We start from the raw sequence: 27,962 nt of genomic DNA on the forward strand, positions 1-27,962 counted from the left end.
TTTAATGCGACGTTTTAATTGCTATTTCCCTACATTTCCTGCGTTATTTCCTTAAAGAAACCCTGTTTAGGAAAGTTTCCATTCTTCGATTGGGAAAGTTTCTATTTGTAGAAAGTTTCCGTTTTGTAGTTTCTATTTTTCATTTTTAGAAAGTTTCCCATTTCAGTTTAGTAAAGTTGCCATTTCTTGTTTTAAGAAAGTTTCTATTTTTGGTAACAGTTTCTATTTTCAGGTCATTGGAATAAATGAGCTGAAATAAGCTCATAAATGGAAAGAGGAGCTAACCAACGTTGGAGGGAGTAAAGACAAGACACAAAGGGTTGCATAAATGAGCAGAAATGAAGAAAAGAAGCTTTCCTGTTTCAACCAGGAAATCCTGTCCAAAAGAGCCCTGCCAAAACAAGACTCTTGAACCAACCAAGAATGGAAATCGAAATGATGAAGTGTCATGGTGTGAGGGAAGCTTCTTGAAGACCTTAGAAGATGACATGGCAAGAAGGTGACGCAAGAAGGCCCAAGAACTCTCTAGAATGAATTGGATTTTCGGCAATAGACAAAAGCCCATGTAATTAGGGTTTTGTGACACAAAGGAGGATACGGTGAGTAATTGCCGTGAAATTCTATGAGGAGGAGAGAGAGTTGGCGTAAAAAAATAAGGAGGAGAATAAGAGATTACACAAGAGATTTTCTAGGGAGATTTTTATGGAAGGAAATATTCTTGGAGGAGTAATTTTGTGTGATTGCCGTGATATGCTAAGAGAGAAAGGTGGAAGCAACGTGAAAAATCAGAAAATATAAAAGAGATTACGTTGAAGATTTCTTAGTGAGACTTTTAAGGGAAGAAAAAGAGTGGACACCAAGAAAAGCTCTCAAAGGCGTCTAGATTCATCCCTAAAATCCCTAAAGGAAGTTTGGCCGAAATAAAAGAGAAAAATCAGAATAATTCCAAGGAATTTCGGCAACTAAATATTAGGGAGGTATTTTAGAGAGTTTTGATTGGTTGGACCACATCACAGGGCTTACTTGGTGAGTTATCATTGGTTGAAGCTATTTGGAAAATTCTGATTGCTTGGAGAACCCTATCCGTGCTCCTATATATACTCCCCCTCTTTGACGTTGAAAGAGTTCCACACCTTAGAAAAATTCAGAAATACTCTCTCCATAATGTCCTCTCTTCCTCCATTCTCTAGTTCGGGTTTTGCAATTTCAAGCAAGGGAGGAAGAAGGAAGAAGAAGCCGTGAGCATCCCTTCCATAATCCACCTTGAAGCCGTGAGTTTTGAAGATTGCTTCCAAGATTTAGAGTTCATCAATTCGAGTTCTTCATCACCATCTCCATTCACGGTGTAATTCGACCTTCAACCTTGTAACCTCTTTCGGTTTTCCTTGTTTGAATTTGTTGATTATGTTTTAGTTAACCTTAACGTTTGAATAAATTTTTAATTCCAGATTTTTATGATTGAATAAATTTCAGATTCTTATTATTGTGATTCTTAAGTTGCTTATGTGAGAATGTTTAATTAAATGTGTTTGATCGAAATCTTTTATGTATTTTTCTTATGTGGTTCAAAACATATATGATTGATATATAATTGTTGCTAGATTTAAGAACATGATTCAACTTATTGTCTTGTGAACTTAAAATCAAAAGTAGTGAAGGTTTTGGACAAAAACCGAATTTAATTAAAAAGGATTGCAATTAGGTGGACTTTTTCATACTAAGTTGCACACTTGAGTTGATAGCCTTTCTATGTGTTTCATGCGTTAAACGTGTTATGATTGTCTAGCTTTCTAGAGATTGAATGCATGTTTGATAGGATTAGTCTTTGTGCTTTCACTTAGGTTAATTAGCATTGAAAAGTAAAATATGGGAAATTATTTGCTTTGAATATTTCACATGATCAACTCCTTTCTCATGACTTAAGATGAACAATATTAGGATTGAGTCGAATTTGATTATGAATTTGGTTTTGATCTTTGTTTCATATGTTCCATTCTTGTATTTGTGTTTATACATTTTCTTTATTTTGTTTCTTTTAATTTTCGAAAACCAAAAATCCAAAAACCCCCTTAATTTCGTAAATATGTTTATACCTTCAATTATTTTTGTAAATAATTTACTTTGTACTTATTTTAATTCTTTATTTGTCCTACAATGACAGGTGTACCCTCAATCCCCGGATTAGAACGATCCCTACTTGCTTATACTACTAATGATATTTTTAGGGTTAAATTATATGCTTACTTTTAGTGTATCAGTAGGTACACGGTGGCTTAATCCGTCACCATTCAAGGAGGATTTCTGAAACTCAGGGGACACACTTTCTATTGATGATTCGCGGTCAAAGCATTGAGGCTTCGCTGACTCCGTTAGCAATAACCTTGGTTGCTCATGCATGGGCTGAAGCAGCTTGGTCGGCGAATATGGGACCTGCATGTGTGCTGTCTAGACGTCTTGAGCATTCGCTGGCAGAGCTGGAGCAGATTGGGTTTGATGCACAAGTATCTGCTACAGTGGCTCTGCAGTTACCTGCTGCAATGATTGCTCAGAAGTGTTCTACGGTGGCATCCTTGAAGAGCCGGGCAAAGCAACTTGTGCTGCATCTGCCACTATATTTGGCTCCGTCAGCGAACGTTTTTGCCTTCTTGATCCATTGGATCTTCTTGAAGAGCGTGATCATCCCCGTCTGGAACCATCCTCTCCCATAACCTCAATGTTAACCACTCTACAATTTGAAGCCTGATGACCAACTATATTACACTTTGCACAAACAATTGGTACATTTTCATATTCAATCCCGACAAATGATTGAGAACCATCTACACGAGTTACACGGAGAGTAGATAACAGTTGCTGAGAGAAGTCCACATCTATAAGAACTCTTGCATAGAGACCTATTGAGCGATCCACTATTCTTGGATCAGCTCTAGAGGCATTCCCCTCGAGCAATTTCAAAGAGAGTCTGCCGCTCCCAATAGTCAAAACCAAGGTCCCAAAAACGGACCCAATCCTGTGAGAAAGAATTTTTATAAGACAAAGGAGAGAAACCAGGCTTCCATTTGATCAGTCTGAGGAAGCCTTGATTGAGACGAACAGTGCCCAGTGACCATACTTTCTGCATATCATCTAATGACTGAAACTAAAGCATGAAGAAACCCTTCCCAAGTGGAGAGATCGACCAATTTGGGAGTGTTGGACAATGGCTTCTGAGCTGCAAAGCCAATTCATGAAATTTCAGGGGTGAGGCCTTGAGGGCGAGAACCAGTCGGCTAACAAGGTTGGTTTTGCATTTCTCGAGTCCGCGGAGATAGGAATATTCCGATATTTGAATCGAGACGAAACCATTTTCAAAAACCGGGGTAGGAAGATCATCGATGGAGAAGTTGAGAGGAGGCTCATTTAAGAGGATAGAGGCAAAAGATTGATTGGGAGGGGGAGAGGAGGCCATGCCGATGGTGAGGCCGGCCGGCCGGAGAAGGAAGAGAAGACTAGGGGTTTAGGGTTTCTCTTCTCTTTCGATATCTTACCTTACCTCCAGACCTCTCATACTTATTAAACCTCCAATTCACTTTTCTGAATACTTAAAAAGCTAAATACATATCCTTAATTTTACCAAAATATCCTTGAACAATTAAATATGTATCTTCAACAATTTGTTGTTTTTTTTTCTCTATTAATTCAATAGTTGAATATTTTGTAAGAGAGCTGGCCACATTGTTAGGATTGCGGCTCAATATCTAATTCCTTATCTGTTTTGGATTCTTTACTTCTGAAGGCTTTGGGTAAGCAATTCTATTGTATCTAGGATTTATGGAGTTTTTCCTTAGAATTAAAGGTTTAGGATTGAAGATCCTATTGGGAGTCGGACTAATCGTGAGCCTATAAATAGTCATTCGGGGTTATTGGTTTGGTGTGTGCTTTTGAAGATTGCAAGACACATTTAGAGAAGATGTGAGGGTTTCGAGATTCTCACGTTGTGGGTTAAAAGAGACTCATTCTGGATGGCGCCATTGAGACATTGTTTATAGAGATCCGTGTGTGGATCAATTCATAGATTTTAGAGAGTTGCAAGTTTTGACTTATCAACAAATTCTTGTGTTTGCTTGCATAGTTTGTGATTACTGTCTTTATTCGGTTTCAATCTTGGGCTAGGGAATTTGAAAGGTGACCCAAATTTCTTAACAAGTGGTATCAAAGCTCTTGATTCAAGAGAGAGCATGTAGACGTTGGTTTTTTTCTTCCTACGGGCCTGTGTAGGAAGGTTTAGTGAAGTGGGTTTGTGCATAAAACCTACGAAGTCGCTAGTGTTAGAACAATCAAAATTGAGGTGCATGATGGATCAAAGGACTTTAGTGAATGTCGTCATGTTTCTAGTTTCGAGAGAAATCTGATATTTCAAATGTCGTCATGTTTCTAGTTTCGAGAGAAATCTGATATTTCTTGGGACTTTGGATTTTGAAGACCACAAGATGATTGTGGGTTAAGGTGGAACTTTTTTGAAGTGTTGAATGGAGCACTCGTTCTGATAAAAGTTAAGCAAGTAAAGGGTTTCTATCGTTGAGAAAGGAGCTTTGTTCGAGGTGGAACAAACTATTCCACTAAGAGTTTGGTTCAAGGTAGAAAGATTGGCAATCTTGGTTCCTATAGGCATTTGGGGAAGATGAACACTAGTAAATGTGGAGGAACGAAATTTGCTTATGAGATGAAATTTCAAGAGCAACAAAAATTGTAGCAGTCCTTAAAGGGAGGTAGACCCATAAGGATCCTAACACAAGTTTGTGGTGGAGATATGCTAGGTCATGCACATTCCACAATGAGAGTGTCACCCACTTTGGAGAGTAGAGTTAATGAGGAAGTTGAGAAGCAAACTTGGTGTTTTAAGAGTGATGCGTCAAGAGAAGATTTCCATGGAGTTTATGGTGAGAGAATTGTTTCAGGGGGATCTTGCTCAAGATAAGTTGTGCAAACCATTAAAGATCGCTCCTATTAGGTTTGGCAACTTTGGTGAAGCGTTGGATTGCATGCAAGTGGCTGCCCGGTGCATGTTTGGGGAAAAGTGTTGTTATCCAAGGGTCAAGTTGGAGTGGTTGTGAAACTTGGTAAACTAGTTTGGCTATTGAGCGCAAGAGGTGCACTGAGGTGCATGTGGTGTTGATCGTGGTTCGTTGAGAAGACCCAAGGAAGCTTGCGTTCAGAGATTTTGAGCCGAGGTGGAAATTGTTAGGATTGTGGCTCAATATCTAATTCCTTGTCTATTTTGGATTCTTTACTTCTGAAGGCTTTGGGTAAGAAATTCTAGTGTATCTAGGATTTATGGAGTTTTTCCTTAGAAGTAAAGGTTTAGGATTGAAGATCCTATTGGGAGTCGGACTAATCGTGAGCCTATAAATAGTCATTCGGGGTTATTGGTTTGGTGTGTGCTTTTGAAGATTGCAAGACACATTTAGAGAAGATGTGAGGGTTTCGAGATTCTCACGTTGTGGGTTGAAAGAGACTCATTCTGGATGGTGCCATTAAGACATTGTTTAGAGAGATCCGTGTGTAGATCAATTCAGAGATTTTAGAGAGTTGCAAGTTTTGACTTATCAACAAATTCTTGTGTTTGCTTGCATAGTTTGTGATTACTGTCTTCACTCGGTTTCGATCTTGGGCTAGGGAATTTGAAAAGTGACCCGAATTTACTAACACACATTATTGGTGCACTTTCATCCAGAGGCAGCAGTGTTGGGATGTTGTTTGATCGATCGATCAGGGATGCATTTTTTTTTTTTTGAGAAGAGATGGGGGGTAATTTTGCTCTGGTGTTTCTCTAAGATTTGTCTCTGATCTCTCTCATTTTAGACACATACGTACGTGTTTCTCTCTTTACCTTTGCTTGTCACTCTCTTCGACAAAATCCAAAAAGCTATCTTCATATATATTTTCATGCTCGAGAGAGATAAAGAAATGTCACGCAACTACGCAAGGGAAATCATAATTAAAGAGATAGATAATTGAGAAAGTTCATCAGGGTTGCTGATGCACGCAGACAGTAAAAAAAGAAAAAGAAAAAGAAAAAGAAAGCTGAGAAATTAAGAAGAATAAAGGAGGAAGAACAATAATAAAGGATAAATTGGTCACTTTCTAAGTAAGGATGTATGAAAATACATATATAACCTTGCATTTAACAGATCAGTAACAGAAAATAATATATTGATAAATTTTGGAAAAATTTCAGTTTACTACCCTGATGTTTGACCTCGACATCATGTTAGTCCCTGCAGTTTCAATTTAATCAGCAACACCCCTGATGTCTCAATTTTGATCAGCCGTGCCCAATTTGTTAACTCTGTCAAAATTGGACGTTAAATCCAATGTTGGGGGCCCACTATAAGGGCTAAAACGGTAATTTCAAATGTAAAAAAAAAAAAAAAAGATTAAGGGATAATTCGACGTTGTCTGGCCTCTTGGCCTTTGCTCCACCATCCCCGTCCTCCTCTTCTCAGTCCCTGCAGCCTTGAAACTCTACCATACCTGATTGCTTCACGACGAACATCTCGAGCCCAGAGTCTCTTCATCAGGTCGCACTGCTGTGGAGCCCGACCTGCTTGCTCCTCCACCTGCACACCGAGCACCGTCACGAGCCCGAACTGCAGCTCAGACCTCTGCCCAAACCTGTCCTCGTCGTTCAATCTCTCTACTTCTCCTTTTTCGGTGGGCTGCGATGAAGACGAAGATCGCTGCGATATGGCCGGAGGAGCCATGACCGATCTGAATTGAGGTCAGGTCCGGCTATAGTACTCTATACTCGTTCAGAGATCTAAAACTAAGAACAAATTCTTGGTCACTGAGACCTGTGTTCTGCTCGACAGAGGGAAGAAGAAGCTCTATGAAGCCAAGGCCTCTTCTCAGCCCATGCTAAGAGAATGCCGACACAGCCTGGGATTAAGATTAGGATTCCGACTGGGGTTTAGGATTAAGATTTCGACTGGGGTTAGTATATTGCAGCCTTGGAACAAGATGCCGGAGATCGGAAAATTGCCATGGAGATTTCTGGCAGTCAGAAATTGCAACGAGCTCGGCATACCACTCTCCGCAGCTTATTTAGAGCCTCACGGTGATGTCTTTTTTGTCTTCTCCGGTTCAAATTCAGTTTACCATGGAGACGGAGTTTATAGAGGCCTCGCCGGAGCTTGAGGACCATTTCGAAATCTTTGAACAGATTAAAGGGTTCTTCCCCAAAAAGCTCCAATCCCTCTCCTGAGTCGAGCCTGACCTAAATCTTGAAGAAGGATTCCTTCATTCAACTCCAGGACATCAATAATAAAGGTGACCAACCTAATTCTTATGATATGAGATTTTCAGTTCAAATTTACGCTTGACCCTTTGTTTGGGTACTTAGAATCTGAAGGAAAAAGAAAAGAAAGTTGAATTTTTCAGGTCTATAATTGTTCAGATGATTTGGTAAATTGGGTTTCTGGCAAATTGTTCAAATGAAGTTTCTGTGATTTTTGCATTCAATGGAGATAATTTGGTTGCATATTTGCCTATAATGTTTGTTTTTTGGGCTAATAGAACAGAAAACACGAATGGACGAATACTGAAGATGAGGAAGAGGAGTTGGGCAAGGCGGCTTGTGCTGCAGCAACTGAGAAGAGGAGGACGGGGATTATGGAGCAGAGGCCAAGAGGCCAGACGACGTCGGATTAGCCCACAAATTGTGTTTTTTTTTTTTTAATCTTTAAATTACCATTTTAGCCCTTACGGTGGGCCCCCAACGTCGGATTTAACGTCCAATTTTGACGGAGCTTAAGAAATTGGGCACGGCTGATCGAAATTGAGACCTCAGGGGTGTTACTGATTAAATTGAAATTGCAGAGACTAACATGATGTCGAGGTCAAACATCAGAGTAGCAAACTGAAATTTTTCCATAAATTTTTATAGGACTCGGTATTACTAGAAAATATGCCCACACTAAGCTGCGGAATTTATTGTTATGAATGTGGAAGAGAGTAATTGCTTGAATGGATGGTAATGTTGTTAATATTATAGAATTAGATATCAGAAATTTTTATATAAGGCACGCAGGGAAAAATTCCAGAGGAATTTTTTTTATTGAAATTATGTTCTGAAGTGAGGTACATTTTGGCCAAAATTTTGTATTACAATGCATAAATTGAATTGAAGTATGCTCCTGAAATAGCTCTTGATGGAGTTTTGTCTTGAATGGATGGAGTTGTGTGTACAGTCATGCAAAATATTTGAAGAATTAGTAAGAATAGCATTATTATATTTGAGGTTAACTTTTCTTATTCATAGAAGTAAAATAGTTTAGAGAAGAAGGTAAGGGGAACATGAATGGAATGACACGATTATATGTGGATTGAAAAGCAAATGCAGATAAACAACTAAAGTTCAATTAACCACAGTTTTGCAAAAGCTTATGTATCAAGGAAAAGTAATTTGATTGAAAAAAGAAAAGGATCAGAGATTATAGTCAGATAAGCACCACATCCTTGGACATTTGTGCGATTGGTAATTAGAAATAGTGCAATGATAAAACACAACAGAACATCAGTTACTGGCAAATGAGGGGAGTATACTACTTTGCTGCAATTGAACACTATGCCTCCATTTTTACATTAGTTAGATGTTGAAGCACAATAATTAACAATTTAATGGTAAGAAATTAGCTGATCATTAAGGAAGAATCCTGGGGACTTTTTAATTAAACTGAAGATGCATTCATACATGTATAGAGCTTTTAATTAGCCTAGGGATGCTTATGAATATTGTATATTGGACAGAAGATGGATTAGAGACAGTAGGTGTTCATCTTAAACCACCATTTATATAGAAACTGGTTCCGGATATCAAATTTGTGTGGAATCCAACGTGCAATCTACTACCAACATGGTATGTTTCAAGTTAATTGGCTTTAAATCTCAGACATATATTATATGGACAAAGAAAGCTGAAGCTGAAGTATAAGATCTTTAGTCACTCACAGTGAGGTTTCCGGTCAAAATCTAGCTAATTCATTTATTCGTCTGCCACCAAACAATGATAGTAGTTTCATCAGTACACCACAAAATTGAGCATGACCAAGTCACTAAGGTGATCTGGCCAAAAAAACCTCCACTTAATGCAAGTAGTATTATAAAGCATTGATATAATAACTAATCTTTTGATCACAAAATCTCAAATTTCACATCAAATAAATAGAGAAACAATGATACAAAAGCTTAATATCCCACCATATATAACTTTCCAGTCTAAACTACATAAAAACAACAAATTACATTTTTAATACCTAAAAACAAATAAAGAAAGAAAAAACAGTGAAAACAATAATCTCCACTTCTAATTGCAAAGTCTAATCCTTCAGGATCAAAACCCAGCATACCAAATATGATCAATAAACTGCATACTTTCTTTGTAGCTATCTTATTTCTCAAAACCCAGCATCCCAAAAATATGACATTATAAGAACGAAAGGTGATTCAACAGATCAAAAACACCCAAATATTCCAATGAACAATATTTAGAACTGCGGAAGACAACCAAACAACAGATCAAACCGAAAACCCATAATAACACAATATAGAGATCCGAGTACAATCGACCGTGACAATCGCGCGACAAAATTATCAAATCAAAGCTTCAAATTCTGGAATCTTACCGATTTCAGTCCCTATTCTTCTTTCATAGATATTTCAGTGAACAATATTTAGAACTGCAAAAGACAACCAAACAACAAATTAAACCCAAAACCCAATTCCAGCAAAAAACAACAAAAACGCAACCCCCAAAATCTAACCAAATGAAAGCTTCAAAGTTTAGAACCTTACCCATTTCAATCCCTCTTCTTCTCCTTTCTACCACAACTTCAAACTTTCGAAGCTTACTGATTTCAATCAAACTTTAGAACCTTACCGATTTCAATCCCTCTTCTTCTTTCAATCCCTCTTCTTCTCTTTTCTACCACAGCTTCAAAAGAGGAAAACATTTATCATCACCAAAAGAGGTTAGACTTTCAGACCAAAAAAAAAAAAAAAAGGAAAAAAAAGGAGGTTAAACTGAATAGAAAATGTGCAAGTGCTTTCATATGAGGATAAACTGACAATGCAGCATGTCATTTCGAACCAAGATATTAGTCCTCTATAAACAATATATACATTTCTTCTATATTTCTTAGGCCAGAAAAATCAACAGTGTTTTTAAATACTAACAACTAAATACAGACTTTAAATGGAAATCAATTAGAAGAAATTATAAAACAAAGACACAAATCAAACCTTGGACGAAAGTATCCCTAAATTGCCTAAATAACAGAGAACAATTCTAGATTTCTTACCATATTATAATCAAAAAAAGAAAGAAAAAAAAAAGGAGACTACCAGATTACAAAACTTCCTTTCAATTACCATTTTTGGATATATTTCCACAATCATATTAACAAATTTCATTTCCAACCAAGTGAATCCTGGATTACGTGTATATCAGTGGCATCAAACAAAGTAGTCTGTTAAACCAAGGATTTATCATTTTATAAACATGTACAACAATGATGATCATAATAAACATGATAAATATACCATCGATTAGAATACCAAATTTGACTTGTACCAAAACAAACAGTATCCTTCCTTTACTTTGAGTATTGAGACCATTTGTAGACATAAGCAGACTATTTATGTGTTGTTGAATTCAGGCAGCAAGGGATTTAAAGTGCAAAAGCAAAGGAGGGACCCAAAACACGAAGAGGAATTTTAGTTTCACTTCAAATCACAATAAACACTGCAATTAAGACTGTTATGAGGAATTTTCATCCAAACCTCTCAAATAAACAACTCACCTTCCAGACAGAGAAAGACAGAGGCAGGCAGGCACTACATGCACTTGCAACACAAAAAAGAAGAAGAGAAAAACCTCTATCTACAATCAATCAAATACAAATTCCTCAGAAAAACCAAACTTTAATTCGAATCAAATAGTGGACACCCAAAACCTAATGAAACCAATCAACCCCCACTCTCTGTGTCAATTCAGCTCAGAAATCAAAGAAACCGATCAAATTAAACATATCCAGAACAAAAGGGAAGGAAGTAAAGCAATTGACATGAAAATCTGAGGGATAGATGAATTGGTCGTCACTGTGTGACTGAGAGCAGCCGAGGACGCAAAGCGAAAAAGCAATGGCAGGCTGATCGAGTGAGATTCTGGGTGCGAAGCAAGGGCAAAACCGACCTTTCCACCCCCAATGAACATATGTGAACAAGTGTGAACATATGTGAACATGTAACATGTCTTTAGTATCTATGAATCTATACTATTATTAAAAGAGGAGGTTTTGTTAGTTAAAATCAAAATTTTTGACAGATTAAACCCTGAAAGATTAAAAAACTTTGAGAATAAATTAAATCACAAGGGTAAATATGACAATTACAAAATGGATTTTCATTACAAAAATTAAAAAAAAATTATCCCACAATCCCCACTTTTCTCTCCCACTATTTTCTCTCTGCAATAATTGTTTTATCTCATTTATTTTTTTAATTTTCTTAAAAAAAAAAAGTATTACACATGCAGGAGCATGTATGAAGAATGCTAGTTTAATATTATTAAGAGAAGATGTTTTCCTAGCTAAAACTAAAAAATTTGACTGAAATGACCTTGAAATATTAATTTTTTTTAAGAATTAATTAAATCATAGGGACAATTATGACAATTACAAATTATATTTTTATTAAAAAAATAAACAAAAAAAATCTCACAACCCACTTTTATCTCTCACTAACTTCTCTCTACAATAATTTTTAATCAATTATTTTTTTTTCTTTCTAAAAAAAAAAAAAAAATACTTGCATGTGTGGAGGAAGATTAGTATTTAGAATTAGAATGAACACGTAACAGGTCTCCAGTGCACTAAAAGTTTCTCACCTCCTCCCAGATTCCTAGTCTTCGCCTGAGCTCCAACTCCTTTTAACCCAGACGTGTAAATGGGAATAGGGTTTAACTCATCTCTCTCAGGTAAGAAGACTCTTCAACTCGCATCAGTTTGCTCTTAATTTCACCTTAGTTGAATCGGGTTTCCTTCAATTTTGTGAATTTCATAACCATGGATCCACGTTTCTCTGAATTTCCCAATTTCAATGATCACACCCTTTTGCCTGATATGTTGAATGAGTACCCAAGTAGTGATCCTTCTCAAGATCTTAGCTTTGTGGACCCAAATCCCATTAACTCTTCATCAAGCTTTAGCCCTGAGGGAGATGATGGTGAGTTTTCTGACAGTGTACTCAAGTACATAAACCAGGTGCTTATTAAGGAGGACATTGAATCAAAACCCTCTATGTTCCATGACCCTTTGGCTCTTCAAGCCACTGTGGAGTCTCTTCATGAGGTTATTGGAGGAGGGAAGTGCCCAACATCCCAAGACCTAAACCCTCTTTGTGTTGATCAAGATGTGTATGGAAATGGAAATGGGATGGTGGGTTCTTATAGGAGTGAGCTAATGGTTCCTGATGTGCTTAGTAAGAATGAATTGTTATTGCAATTTAACCCAGGGGCAGAGGAGGGTAGTAAGTTTCTTCCTAGAGGTCAATTGATTAGCGCGGAGGGCAACAAGCCGTATGCTGTGGCGGATAGAAAGGCTGGAGATGTGGTAGTTACGACCCAGAAGAATGGGAGTGAGCATTTTCGTGTTGGTTCTAGAGGAAAGAAAAATCATCAAAGGGAAGATATAGATTTGGAGGATGGGAGGAGTAACAAGCAATCGGCAGTTTATATGGATGGTGAGGAGGGTGAGCTGTCTGATATTTTTGACAAGGTGTTGCTCTCCAAGCCTATCAAGAGTAAAGACGATCAAGTCAGTCAGAATGGAGCAAACAATAGCCTGCAGCAGGATGGGCTATCTGTTGGAATTGGTAATGGGAAGGTTTGCGGCAAGAATCAAGGCAACAAGAAGGAAGTGATAGATTTGAGGGCTCTTCTGATTTCATGTGCAGAAGCTGTATCTGTTGATGACCGCGAGACTGCTGGTGAGCTACTAAAGCAGATTATGCAGCACTCTTCCCCATTTGGTGATTGTACTCAGAGGTTGGCTCATTGCTTTGCAAATGCTCTTGAAGCGCGGTTGGCTGGCACAGGAACTCAAATATATACTGCTTTAACTACTAAACGAATGTCAGCTGCTGATTCGCTGAAGTTTTACCAAGCTTATATTGCAGTCTGCCCGTTCATGAAGTTGTTGATGATCTTTGCAAACGATATGATTTTAAAAGCTGCTGAGAAAGCAGAAACACTACATATAATAGATTTTGGTATCCGTTATGGTTTTCAATGGCCTGCTCTCATTCATTGCCTCTCAAGAAGACCTGGTGGACCTCCCAAATTACGCATTACAGGGTTAGAGTTTCCCTCAAGTGGTTTTCGACCAGAAGAAGGAGTCCAAGAGACAGGGCATCGCTTGGCAAAGTATTGTAGGCGATTTAATGTTCATTTTGAGTACCATGGCATAGCCAAAAAATGGGAAACTCTCCAAGTTGATGACCTTAAAGTTCAAAGAAATGAGGTGCTTGCTGTTAATTGTCTCAACCGATTCAAGAACCTCCTTGATGAGACTGTTGTGGTAAACAGTCCAAGGGATACTGTTCTAAATTTAATTAGGAATTTGAATCCTGATGTCTTTGTCCAAAGTGTTGTTAATGGATCCCATCATGCACCCTTCTTTGTTCCACGCTTCCGAGAGGCACTATTCCACTTCTCTGCATTGTTTGATATGTTGGATACCAATTTGCCTCGTGAAGATCAGATGAGATTGGGGTTTGAGAAAGAGTTTATTGGACGTGAAGTTGTGAATATAGTAGCTTGTGAGGGCTTTCATAGAATTGTTAGGCCAGAAACATACAAGCAGTGGCAGATTCGAAACATGAGGGCTGGGTTCAGACAGCTGCCATTGGACCGTGAAGTCATGAACAAAATAAAGGATAAGGTAAAAATGGGGTACCACCCTTCTTTTGTGGTTGATGAAGATGGCCGCTGGCTGCTGCATGAATGGAAGGGCAGAATTATGTATGCTTCTGCCTGTTGGGCACCATCTAGGACTTGAAATGCTCGACTGTTAGAATTGACTCGTACAATTTGTCAAATACAACTTCTTTCTAACCTTGAAGGTAAAAAGCTTAGTGTACAAGAACTAACTTCAGTTGTTGAAACAATGTAGGCGGGCTTTAGCAGTTGTTATCTCTATATCACGGCCTCTCAGTTTGGGGACTTTGGAAGATCAGCAACTGTTGTAGCTGTCCGTGCTTGTTTTTTCTTTTTCTTTTCTCGGCCATTTTTTTTTTTTGGAACTGTTGTAAATTACTTGGTACCACCCCACTGTAGGTTGCTGTAATGCGTTTGCCGAGTTCCAGTCTGGGGTCTGGTCGTCTGGATCCTCCCCTGTATATGTTGTAGATCAGCTGCTTTTTATGCAGCTTTTATGTGTGGTGAAAGCTTGTCCCATAGGCTACCGCCTTACAGTTCTCTCCCTTTTCTTTTCAAAGCGCTGGATAACTTTGGTATTAAAAGTTTGGCTTATGATTATGAAGTACTAGTTTACAGTTGGTCCTCATACTTGAATCGGCGAAACTTTGATTTATTCTATTGTCTGTGGTCTCTGGTTTTTGCAATATTTCATCCAACTTGTGAAAGAAGAAAAGTAAGAAGAAGAAGACAAAAACTAAGAAGAAAAAGTACATAAACAAGGACTTGTTTGGATATGAATTGTTAGAATCGGCAGTGTTCTTTGAATCGTCAGCTCCATTTCTTTCTGGTGCGCATCCAATTTATTGATGAACCCAACCCTTGAACTTTCCAAGAGACATTGGCTGATATAGAAACAGAATGGTGCAGCAAATGATGTTATATCTGAGATCCGGAAATGTGTATACTGAGAATCTAAAGCCTAATATGACTGAATACTAAGCATAGGTGTGCTCATCAGTCATCACAGTAGTCTAACATACCATTTCTAAGATAGAAACCATTGATTAAATAGAAAAAAGACACAAAATAGATATTAGAGGTGACCTAATTAACTTTGATGCAACTCGATATGAGCTGTGAATCTGCGATGCCATATATTTTCTCATACTCTCCGATGCGTCTTTACTGTATGCGTGCTACGGTTTTTTTTTTTTTTATATATATATTTTTAAATTTTTATTACTATTTTTTTAGAACTTGTTTTTAGGAGTCTAGGATTTTGAGTTTCAACTCAGTTGAGCAAACGACTTTTTTTCTAGCCTGATCTTATGCTGGATTATTAGGGTTCTGGGAAAACGTGCTTTAATAAGCATATGAGTTGAGCATTCAACACACTTTTGGTGTTTATGGTGTGCTGAATATGGATCCCCAATCAGAGTGGTCGAAACCGACGAGCCCGTGGAGGTGCAACTCTTGCCCAACATGGAAGTTGGGCCGTTGAGAGGGGTCTGGGTCCATGAGATTTTGTTGGGTTGCCAGGCGGGTTTGGATGGCTGCGAGGCGGTGGAGAAGGAGGAGATTTTGTTCTTTTGGTCGTTGAGTGATCTGGGGTGGTTAGATACGAGACCCAGATTGGAATTGATGGTGGAGTTCTTTGGATCAAAAATGGAAGTCAGAGGGAGTGGTGGTGGGGTAAAATTGACCCCAAAAAACATGCACATGAGGAGAGAGAAGAGAGAAGTGTGTTGACTGCTCTATTCCATTCAGTTATCAAATGAAAAGGTAACACATCACTGAGTGTGGCTCACACACACTGTGTATCTAGTACTCCCCTTAGAATATAGCGTATGATTGAAGTACATCAGAAGATCCATTTCCAGGAGAGTCTTTGTATTATTTTTCTTTCTTTATCTTCAAGCTTTTGGAAATTGTGGTCGACTAGTTATGTAATGGGGTCGACTATATATCAATTGTGGAGATTTTTCATCACCCACAAAAGCAAAGCTTATTAAGCCTTTATACGGCGTTCAATGTACCTGTCATAATCAACTCTACGAGCATTTACTTATTTTCTTACGAAGTGATCATATTCCTGGGTTGCTTTGAGAATGAAAGGATGGACCTTTTGCCAAAAAATGGTGATAAGAGATGCCTGTGGATGAAGGCCTTAAGGACCACAGAACATAGACATATGCGTGTGTTTGAAGATGAGAAATCGAGAAGCGACAGAGAACTAGATAAGAAAGTCCAGAAGGTTTATAATATCATTGGTTTGCAAATTGCAAGCTAGCTTTGGAGTTTGGAGGTCGAATCAGAAGAAGATTCATAACTTGTTGGATCTCGATCTCCTCTGTTGATATAACTCTTTACTATTTGGATCTGGATTTTTTGATTTTTCTGATGTGCAATATATATAAATATATGCGAATTGTCTTTCCTCTGGTTTTCATAAGCAAGTCTTTATATCATGGAGTTCATCTCAATGACTCTACCGTGGTTTGTTTCTGTGGGATTCTAAGTCAGTTTTTATTGGACATGCATGTACTGTTATGAACGGTAGCCCCTTTGGGAATTTGATCCAAGATATGCGCTCAGATTAGGGCTTGTTGGGTTTCCCTCCTTGGATTCCTTAAAAGAGATTTGGTTTTTATCTTTTGCTATTGAATCTACGTACTAGTGTGAGTTCTGATGTGCATGTTTTCAAGTCTAGATTATTAGAATGATTCTAGTGGTGGGAAGAAATAGTAACTTCTCTGTATTTGGTTTGCCAAATTTACTTTAGGGGTATCGCCTCCTATGGGTGTTGATAATGAAAGAATTCAGTGATCCAATAGGGGATTGATATTGTTTTGGCATTGGTTCTTCTTTATTTTCTCAAAGAAAAACAAAATTTAATAGAGGGGACTTGTTTCGGAGAATTGTAGTGGAGTAGATTCATCAATATATGGTGGGGATTTTTTGTTTTTGGTATTAGTTTCTGATGTAAAGGAGTTCTAGTTAGTTATGGTACAATTTCAGTTGTGAATTTGGAGTTCTAAGTTATTGTTTGGATTCTAATTATCGAAAATTACACACAAGTGTTATTTTAAAACTTTAATTAGTTATAAGGCCACTTCATATTTTTTGTACAGATAAGGCCACTTTAAGGCTTAAAACTATCAAATTATTTTTATGTTATACCCATTTTTCCCTCACCATCAATTCAAATCAGATCAATCTCTCTCTTTTCTCCGATCCAAATCTCAAACCCAAATCAATAACAACTCAGCCCTCACCGTCTTAACCATTTTTGACTCTGACAAGGCTTCCTCGCTTCCAACGCCTTTGCTTCGTTTCCAATTCTCCACTCTCCTTGTCCGACGATCTACACGTCAAGCCATCTCTACTCTCCGTAACCGCTCTCACGGAGTCCATTTCATGTTCCGGCGTCGGCGTGCACTGAGAACCTTCTTAGGAAGAGGAAACGCGTCGTTTTGGAATGCTGACATCTCCAGCCTCGTCGATTAACTCCAGGAGAAGCTCGGCGTTTTCATCACAGCCCTCGTTCCTGTGGGTCGCCCTACCGTAAGTGTTTTCCCCAATTTGATTTGTGTTGGTAAGTGACTGAGATATTTCTGTTGGTTTGATTTGATCTATATTGGAATTCTGTGCATGTGTTGCTGCATTTTGTGGATTTATGCTTGTTGATATGTATGAAATTGTTTTCAAATCGATAAAGTCCATTTTGTACAAATTGATCCACTAGGTTTTGAACGGAGTAAGTTTTGAATGGAAGTTTTTGATTTGAGAGGTTTTGATGTTCTGGTTTTTAAAATTAGGTTCATTTTTCAGTTGTGTATGGTGGAGGACTGAAACCGTAGAGGTATATGCTTTAAATTTGTGTCTATGGCTGTAGTGTAGTTCATATTTGACAAATAAAGGTACCGAGAGTTTTTATAATCGACTATGGCAGTAATATACTGGTCTTAAAAACAAGAAAAACAACTTGCACATTCAGAAAAAGGAAAGGGAAAGAAATAAAAAGGCACTTTCTTATTGTTGCATAAACATTTTATATTACAAGCAATCTTGGCCTACCAAATATTGTCTAATTTGTTTATGTTTTTGATCAAGGCAGAAGCCTACCATCATGTTGATGATGTAGATTCTAAGATGGCCAAAACAAGGCAGTAGGACTTCTTCAAATAACTACATGCCTGCAGATGGCCAAAACACTGGAAACTTCATTACGGTATATTTCTCCAACTTTATCTTTTCTATATTCCTCAAAATGTTCATACCTTTATTGTCTTTCAGTCAAACATATTGTTCTTTTGCCTTTTTCAATGTCATTCATAGAGATATAACAAGCATGCAAAAAGTGGTTCATGATTACTAACGTTAAGCATCTCAGTGTATTGCTAATTCATCAAAGGTTCTTCCTTGGAGTGGAAATTAGCAAAATCTTATTCTTGCAAAATTTCTCGTCTTCATAGGTTGTAACAAGCCCTACTTTTCACTTGAGTACTAGAGAATGGAGCCCTACTCTTCACTTGAGTACTAGTGAATGGAATATCTAGGTATTTAATCACTACGGCCCAATTAGATTACATGGAATATCTAGTAATAGTAGCTTTCTATCCCTATGTTAGTATATTTTCAAGTTGATGTTAGTAGGTCTTTAGTTTTAATTTTGATTGATTTCAATTCAGTAGCTCTCTAAAGTTGTTATAGTGGCTTTTCAACATAGTGATAGTAGTTTTCTATCCTTATGTTAGTATACTTTCAAGCTGATGTCAGTAGGTTTTTAGTTTTAGTCAGTATCTCTCTATAGTTGCTATAATGGCTTTTCAACATAGTTATAGTAACTTTCTATCCCTATATTAGTATCTTTTTAATCTAATGTCATTAATTTCTTTGTTTTCATTTTGATTGATTTCAAGTGGTCTTTTCTTAATAGTTTATTAAATTGGAAAAACATGATTATGGATGAAATTCATTTTTCTTCTTGTTGTGATTTCATAACCCTAGCATTTCTTGTTTGGGATTTGTGTCACACTATCAACATGTATAATGAGCTAGTTTTGTGTAATCAGTATCTATGTTAGTAGGTTTTTATTACTGGTTCAGTAGCTTTATACATGTGTTATAGTAGTTTTCTGTACTATGTTAGTAGCTTTTTGTTACTGGTCCAGTAGGTTTGTAACTGTTTTATAGTAGTTTTATGTACCTATGTCAGTAGCTTTTTATTACTAGTCCAGTAGGTTTGTAACTGTTTTATAGTAGCTTTATGTACCTATGTCAGTAGTTTTATACGTGTCTGGTAGTATACGTGTGTTATAGTATTTTTATTTCATAACTAATATTTTATTGTATCTTTGTTCTTGCAGAATTCTTCCCTTTTGCATTTGTAGTAATAGATTTCAAAAATCATGTGAATTTGGATATTGAAGTCTCCATTGGCCAAGAGATTATTCAGCTAACCAAGAAGTTTTGAAATGAAGTCTTGTGCTGAAGGTGGCAATATTATGCCTATGGGATTAGGACGTCACTATTGAAAAATGACAGTAACATTACAACATTGACAGCAGCTTTATACAACTATTGTAATTGATTTTCACAACTATATTAGTGACTTTTTACACATGGAATTAGCTTTTTACATAGTTATATCATTATTGAACATCGGATACTTTTTGTATCATTGAATATGATTTTTTTTCTTGATTGTAGTAGCATTTTTATTTTTGTTGTATCCTTTACATTTCAATAGCTTTGTTAGTATCTGGGAATAGCTTTCTCAGTTTTTAGGAGTAACTTTTGTTATGCTTGACAATAGCTTTTGTTGGTAGGGATAATAACTTTCGGTTTTGGGGAGCGTAGCTTTTGTTAGTGACAATAGCTTTTGTTGCTGGTGACAGTGGCTTTTATGATCTTGTTGAAAATCTCACAAGCGTAGCTTTTGTTGCTAGTGATAGTAGCTTTTGTGACATCATCGGAGGTTGCCGGAAATCTCATCATAGTAGCTTTTATTGCTAGCCATAGTAGCTTTTGGTGTTAATGACAGTAGCTTTTGTGGTCACCGGAGTTTGTTGGAAGTTGGCCGGAGACCTGCCGGAGAGAAGAGAGAGAATGATTGTTGACTTTTTACTCTAGTGGCATTCATGTAAATATGTTAGTTTTTATATTCTAAATATAACACATTTTTTAATCTAGTGGCCTTATGAGGGAAAAAATTAGTTGGTGGCCTAATGGCTAAAAAAACATTCAAATATGCATTTATATGTAATTAACCCTTCTAATTAGTACGGGAAGTAAAATTATCAAAATAATAATAATTTAGCATCAAATTTTTTTTTAATACCATTACTTTTCCACACAAAAATCAATGTGAGTCAGAAGTTATTTCACATTGGCTGAGATTAAAATATTATTTTTGACTCACACAGATTGAACTAAATTCAATTGTACATGTGGATAGACAAGGGGGCTCACGACAAATATTCATATGGACTTCTAAAACCGTATGAGAAGAGCATTAGCGCTCTTTTGGAGACCATGAAAAAGCAAGCAGTGCGTGCACTGTAGGTAAAGCTTTTTATACACTGAAATCTGTGTGAGAAAGCCTTATTTTCACACAGATTCAAATATGTGGATAATTTATGTTTTGCTAGTAGTGGTAATTGCCTTGCATCATGCTCTCTCTCTCTCTCTCTCACACACACACACAATGTCTTTTAAGCTATTAAAATATGAAGTTAAATTAGCAATGTTAGAGGTTTAGAGCAACTCCAACAATTTTCCCATATTTTGATTTTTCTCTATTTTAGGGAAAAATGAGTCTCTTTTGCTCCAACGGATTCCCTACAATCTTCCCTATTTTAGGATAGTGAGGAAAGAGAAAATAAAATTCCATAAATTTACAGCTATCTCTAAAATTTTAAGGAAGAATTATAGAGATTTTGGAGATTGCTGTAAAATAGGGAATCTGTGAGTTGGAGAAGAAAAATTCCTTAAAAATTTGACTTTTGCTTCCCTATAATACAAAAATTATATGAAAGCTGTTGAAGTTGCTCTTAACATTGAACCTTTATTGTCATCTAGGTGACTTTTCATCATTCTTTTCTCTAAGTCTCAAAGCTTTCCCTGGAAATGGATAAGCAGGGTAGGACGATTCTCAGGGTTTCAATGGTTATTCAATGTTCTTGAAAAAAGACAAGAGTAAATGTCTTGAAGGTTTTTGACCAAGTGTAGTTTCAGTATTGATTTACCAAGACGATTACTAATTTTCTCGATCATCAAATAATGACAGGTTCTCCATGAAACATGGTTGGTTAATGACAAGTCTGATCAATTTTGATTGTGTTTGTGAGCTGGCTGTATCTGTGTATTTGAATTTTATGTTTGCATAAGCCAATATGTCGTGAATGCATTGCTATTTTCCTAAATTTTTTTTATTAATGATCAATGAGTTTTATGTTTTGTTTTTTTTCCAGAATCTCAAATTTGTTATGGAATATTAATGGATGGATTGTTTGAGGATATCACATGCAAGTAATCTTCTGCAAACCAAAATGAAAGTAAATCTTCTGCAAACCAAAATGAAAGTAACTTTACTCACACTACTACAATAAACCCAACTAGCTACATAAAAATGATAGTCCCCTTTGCTTATAAAGGGGACATATATCAATCCCCTCTACCTATATTAACAACTACAACTACAAAAGTCCAAAATGAAATAAGCCACTTATATGAGCACATAAACATTGGAGAGTAATTTAACCATGTTAAGTTCTCTTGATCCACTTTTGATTAAAAATTTACCTTCAATCCAAGCTAACACTAACCAAAATAGTCTTTGGGTTGATCGTTGTAGTAGAAACTTTTGTTTGTAATTTTCTTTTTCTCCTTAGAAAAAAAAATTACTTGCATGTGATATCCTCAAACAATCAATCCATTAATATTCCATAACAAATTTGATGAGGCGGTTGTTCACTTTGAAGATGGGTAAGGGTATATCTATTCGCCAGCAAGTTGGGATAGTTGGTGATATTATCGTGCAACTAGCATCGATGGATGTTAAATTCGACGAACACATCAAAGCTTTGGTGTTGTTGACTTCCATGCCTTCAGATTGGGATGTGACTATGAACTCGATTTGTAGTGGAGCTGGGACTACGAAGAAGCTAAAGTTTAATGATGTGCGTGATATTCTTCTGAATGAAGAGATGCGAAGACAAAATAACCTTGAAGATCCTTCAAGTTCTGCGCTCTCTATAGAAAATAGAGGTAGAAAGTTCAACAAGAACTCAAACAACAATCATGGAAGGTCAAAGTCTAGGGCACCTGGAAAAGGCCGAAGCGTGTCCAAGTCAGGAAAGTGGTCCGATGGGTGTTGGCATTGTGGGAAATCTGGACATGTCAAGAGAGACTGTACCAATGGAAGAAGACATGGCAAACACAACTAAGTTTGATTCGGATGCACTTGTACTAAGCGTTACTGAATTACCATTGGAGTCATGGATCATATACTCTAGAGAGTCATTTCACTCAACTTCATAACAAGAGCTCATGGTGAATTATTGACGTGGTAATTTTGGCAAAGTGTTTCTTGCTGATGGTGGAGCCTTAGAGATTGTGGGAAGGGGTGATGTGAAGATTTCACTGACAAATGGTGGAACATGGACCTTGACCAATGTTAGACACATACCGTGGTTGAAGAGGCATTTGATCTCTGTGGGTCAGTTGGATGATGAAGGATGTCACACTACCTTTGAGAAAGGTATGTGGAAGGTGTGTAAAGGAGCTATGGTGTTAGCTCGTGGAATCAAGACAGGGACACTTTAAACGACCTTGAATATTGTTGCTATTGTTGAGAACAATGAAGGCACTGCCATCGTTGAGAAAAATGAAGATGCATACTTTCGGCACATCAATGAGAAAGGTATGGGCGTACTTCAGTCGAAGGGTAAAGTGGTAAACTACATGGTGTGGACTCAGTGAAGATTGGGCTTTGTGAAGAATACATATTTGGGTAGCAAAAGGTTGTTAGTTTCTCAAAGGGTGGCAAGGCACCAAAAGATACAAAACTAGAGTTGGTTCATACTGATGTGTGGGGACCTGCACCGGAGCTTTTGTTAGGTGGCTCAAAGTACTATGTGACTTATATTGATGACTCCACAAGGAAAATATGGGTTTATTTCTTAAAAAGTAAATGGGAAGTATTTGATACTTTCAAGAAGTGGAAGGCGATCGTAGAGAATGAGACCTGGTCGAAGATCAAATGTCTGAAGTCGGATAATGAAGGTGAATACTGTGGTAATGATTTCAAAGAGTATTGTGCAGAGAATGGGATTAGGATGGAGAAGACAATTCCCGGAACTCCACAGCAGAATGGAGTAGCTGAACATATGAATAAGACTCTGAATGAGCGTGCAGGGAGTATGAGGATACGTGCAGGATTGCCAGACATCTTTTTGGGTTGATGCGGTTAATACTGCTGCTTATTTAATTAACCGTGGACCATCAGTACCATTGAATCATCTCCTACCTGAGAAAAATGGTGTGGAAAAGAGATAGGCCTATCGCATTTAAAAGTGTTTGGTTGCGTGGCATATGTTCACATTGAGTCCGGTGCAAGAAGCAAGTTGGATCCCAAGTCTCAAAAGTGCATATTCATAGGCTGTGGCGGTGACGAGCTTGGCTATAGGTTTTGGGATATGCAGAATAAGAAAGTTGTAAGGAGCGGGAATGTCATCTTTTATGAAGAGGTGATGTACAAGAATAGGCAAGCAGCAGAGCCTAGAAGTCCCGTAAGAAAATATTGGCAGTTTGCAAGGTTGGAAGAATTGTCCAATGAAGATGTGTCTAAAGAAAATCATGGGGAGTAATGACAACAACAAGAAGCTCCTGAGGTCACACAACCTAATGAACAAGTTCCAAGTGATGAGCCAGTGACACCTCCTTTTGTGCCAAGAGTATCGTCAAGAAGTACTAAAGGAATACCAGCTAATAAATACTCGCCTTGTGCTAACTATTTGCTGTTAACTGACTGTGGTGAACCTCTGAGTTATGAGGAGGCAATGCAACATAAAGATTCTGCTAAGTGGAAGGGTGCCATGCAAGATGAGATGAACTCTCTCATGTCCAACAATACTTGGGAGTTAGCTAAGTTACCAATAGGCAAGAAAGCATTGCATAACAAGTGGATTTACAAAATTAAGCAAGAAGTTGATGGGACCAAACGTTACAAGGCAAGGTTGGTTGTGAAAGGTTTTCAGCAAAGGGAGGGAATTGATTTTGATGAGATTTTTTCCCCGGTTGTGAAACATACCACAATCTGGGGGGTGCTTGGTTTAGTGGAAGCTGAAGGTCTGTATTTGGAGCAGCTAGACATCAAGACTGCTTTTCGTCATGGTGATTTGAAGGAGGTCATATACATGAAGCAACCACAAGGTTTTATAGCACCTGGTAAGGAGGACTTGGTATGCAAACTGCAAAAGAGCCTTTATGGCTTGAAACAAGCCCCAAGACAGTGGTACAAGAAGTTTGATGCTTTCATGTGTGGGAGTGGCTACACAAGATGTCAATCCGATCACTGTTTTTACTTCAAGAGGTTTGACAAATCCTATATCATTCTTTTACTGTATGTGGATGATATGTTGATAGCTAGGGAAGACTTCAATGAAATTGAGAAGTTGAAGAGAGAGATGTCAAACTAGTTCGCGATGAAGAATTTGGGTGAGGCGAAGAAAATCTTAGGTATAAAGATTATCCGTGATAAAGTGGCTGGTACTCTGAAGCTTTCACAAGCGGAGTATGTTGAGAAGGTGCTTAAGCTATTCCATATGGATGAATCGAAGGCTGTAGGAACACCGTTGGTGGCTCACTTTAAATTGTCCAAGGAACAATCACCCAAGAGCGAAAAAGAGAGAGAATATATGAAGAATGTACCTTATGCATCGGCAATTGAATGCTTAATGTATGCTATGGTGTGTAGGTACATTAAGCATGCAGGAAAGCAACATTGGGAGGTTGTGAAGGGCAGTTGGAGTTGTGAGTTGGTACACTAGTAATCTAGGAAAGCAACATTGGGAGGCTGTGAAGTGGATCATGAGGTATCTTCGGGGTACTAGTGATATGTCTCTTTGTTTCAAGAGAGGTAGTGCTGAGCTACATGGATACGTTGATGTAGACTTGGCAGGAGATCATGATACTTGTCGGAGTACTACTGGTTATGTCTATATTGTGGGTGGTGCTGCTGTATCTTGGGTCTCAAATTTGCAAGGGCAAGTGGCCCTGTCAACAACGGAGTCCGAGTATGTAGCAGTCTCAGAGGCTAGTAAGGAGATGGTGTGGCTAAAGGGTCTGTTGGAGGAATTGGGTAAAAAGCAAGAGAATTGTGCATTGCACAGTGATAGTCAAAGTGCAATTCACTTGGCAAAGAACCCTGCTTTTCATTCATGGACTAAACACATTCCTATGAAGTATCACTACATACGAGAACTCATGGAGAATGAAGTGTTGCAATTGATGAAGATTCAAGGAAGTGAGAATCCTGCTGATATGTTGACTAAGTCTGTGTCAATAAGTAAACTGAAGCTGTGTGTGGCTTCAGTTGGTCTCCAAGTTTGAAGAAGGAGATGTTGGTTGTGATAATGGGTTTTGTGTTGGCTATGATTGAAGAGTATTGAAGAATGTTAGCTACTGTTGTAATCGGCTCCAAGTGGAAGATTGTTGGGTGTGTGGATTCGATTCCTTATAGGATAAGGATTTGTTAATCCTTGATCAAAGAGGAGTTTTGATTGTTTCCTACCTACTTACATAATCCTACTTGGTAATGGTTTCTATGTCTATTGGGAATAGGTTTCCAATGTCTTATAGGGTCTACTTAGATATCTATAAATAGGGGCATAGGGTGTAGTAGTAGATCAAGTCTTTGAAGCATTAAGCAGAGAGAGCATGTGAGGTCTTGAGAGTTGGTGAGAACTTCTTGTGAGAGATTCTTGTATTCTTGTTCTGGTATTCTTCTTCTTCTATAGTGAAATCCAAGCATCCCGGGGACGTAGGCAAAGTTCTTTGCTGAACCTCATTAACAAGTTCGTGTTTGTTTTCTCGATTGTTTATCTATATTGTTTTGCACTCGTCTGCTTTTGCAAGAGGAATTTTAGGTCAAATTCCTAACACAAAGGTGCACCCCGCGACGCTAAAGAGCATCATCAATTAAAACTTTACGGTGAAGAATTTACCAAGTACAAATGCTCTTATGAGGCTGGATAGACGGATGCCATATGATGGTGCCCTACTCCACAGAGGGAGGAAGAGGGAGAAGGGAATTATATGCCTCCTTTGAAGTTAACATACCCGATGAAGATTTAGCCCAAACCACCTGGTCACTTAACGGCTTATCTGGCAGCGTATGGGAAGTAAGCGAAGCTGTAATTTCTGGAAAAACCTGAACAAAGATATCAGGCAGATCCCACTTACCGAGGACTATAAAATCACTAATCTTATTATCCAAATGCTTTAAAGATGAGGGGTCGATATTAAAGGCTGTCCCTAGAATGTCACCCATCCTATTGTCTTTCTAGAGCCTAATTGATTTACCATCCCCAATAAGCCAACGAAGATTAGAAAGAAGCATTTGACAAACCTGCTTCAACCCAAGCCAAACAGACGACTTTTTATAGTAGCTACAAGACTTCAGCCCATCCACTAGAAACCGTTCATGTAGAAAGATGGCAGATGGAGAGGATTTAGATACCACATCCCACCCTCTCTTGAGAAGAAGAGCTTGATTCAAAACAAACAAGTTTTTCAAGTTTAAGCCGCCTTTGCTTTTAGGCCTACAAACTTGATCCCAAGCCACCAATGCAACTCCATTCTTTAGAGGGTCAGCTGTCCAAAAGAAATTTCGAATCCACTGTTGCACTTGCTTTAGGAGTTAACGAGGCCAAGAATAAACACGGAAGTTATGTATTAGAAGACCCTGTATTACTGAATCAATGAGTTGTATTCTAGCAGCTTGAGATAGCATCTTTCCCTTCCAGGCACTTAATTTACACCGAACCCTGTCTGTAATTGGCCTAAGAAAATAACTCTTTAGACAGCCTTGAAAGATGGGAACCCCAAGATACATGAAAGGTAACGACCCTAATTGGACACGCAAAATGTTTTGAATAGTGGAAGATCTTGAGATTGCATACCGTCCAATAAAAAGGAGAGATTTTTCCTTATTAACATACTGCCCTGAATTGGCTGCATACTCCTCCATAAAATCTGAAAGAGCATGGAGGCCATGAGAGCTAGCCTGCATGAAAACCATTACGTCGTCTGCAAACAAAACATGAGATGGGGTTGAGCAAGATCCTGGAGCTGCCATGCAATCTAGATTATTTTGAGTTACGAGCTGCGAGATACCCCTTCTAAGAACCTCCTCTGCAAGACATAAAAGAATAGGCGATAATGGGTCTCACTGACGCACACCCTGTGAGCAGGTAAAGAAGCCACAAGATTGACCATTGACTGAAATAGAAAGATGAGTTGAAGCAAGGATATTCTGGATCCAGTTCACAAACCCTGGGTCGAAGCCAAAAGCTCGGAGAACCCGTAGAAGGAAGCTCCAATCAATAGTATCAAAGGCCTTGGCAATATCAAATTTAATTGTAATATTTTCGGACCTGCACTTATGATCAAGAAGATTCAAACACTCTTAAGTAAGGGTAATCGGGTTGACAATCGATCTACCTCGTATGAAAGCACTCTGGTTGGGGGAGACAATCCTCGAGGCAACCAGACCCAAGCGATTCGCCAATATCTTGGTGATAACCATAAAAAAAAAGTTAGCCAAGGCTATTGGCCTGTAATCAGATATACTCTCCGCTTCCAACTTCTTTGGAATTAGAATGGTCCGATTAGAATTAAAGTGAGGAGGAATAAAGGCCAACTCAAAGAAGTTACACACAACAGCAATCACATCCCTAGAGACCATAGACCAGCAAGCCTTAAAATTCTCCCCCAAAACCAT

At 38.0% G+C, this 27,962-nt stretch overlaps 2 protein-coding genes and 1 long non-coding RNA gene across 3 annotated transcripts; 2 read left to right on the plus strand and 1 right to left on the minus strand.

Annotated features, from left to right (window-relative positions):
- Positions 1 to 11,915: 11,915 nt before the first annotated feature.
- Positions 11,916 to 14,578, plus strand: LOC112202091 (scarecrow-like protein 14). The gene has a single exon (XM_024342999.2). The coding sequence runs from the start codon at positions 12,102 to 12,104 to the stop codon at positions 14,091 to 14,093; it is 1,992 nt and encodes a 663-aa protein (XP_024198767.1). The 5' UTR covers positions 11,916 to 12,101; the 3' UTR covers positions 14,094 to 14,578.
- Positions 14,579 to 17,156: 2,578 nt separating this feature from the next.
- LOC121053104 lies at positions 17,157 to 19,571 on the plus strand. The gene is made up of 3 exons (XR_005810785.1): positions 17,157 to 17,518; positions 18,072 to 18,185; positions 19,324 to 19,571. It is a non-coding gene; the product is annotated as an uncharacterized LOC121053104 (long non-coding RNA).
- Positions 19,572 to 26,237: 6,666 nt separating this feature from the next.
- LOC112163982 lies at positions 26,238 to 27,962 on the minus strand. Its single transcript, XM_024300233.1, has 5 exons — positions 27,683 to 27,962; positions 27,514 to 27,615; positions 27,142 to 27,373; positions 26,589 to 26,781; positions 26,238 to 26,390 (listed from the first exon to the last, which is right to left on the minus strand). The coding sequence occupies exons 1-5, from the start codon at positions 27,960 to 27,962 to the stop codon at positions 26,238 to 26,240; spliced, it is 960 nt and encodes a 319-aa protein (XP_024156001.1).

The sequence above is a fragment of the Rosa chinensis genome, chromosome 5, assembly GCF_002994745.2.
Source record: "Rosa chinensis cultivar Old Blush chromosome 5, RchiOBHm-V2, whole genome shotgun sequence".
Taxonomy (NCBI): domain Eukaryota; kingdom Viridiplantae; phylum Streptophyta; class Magnoliopsida; order Rosales; family Rosaceae; genus Rosa; species Rosa chinensis.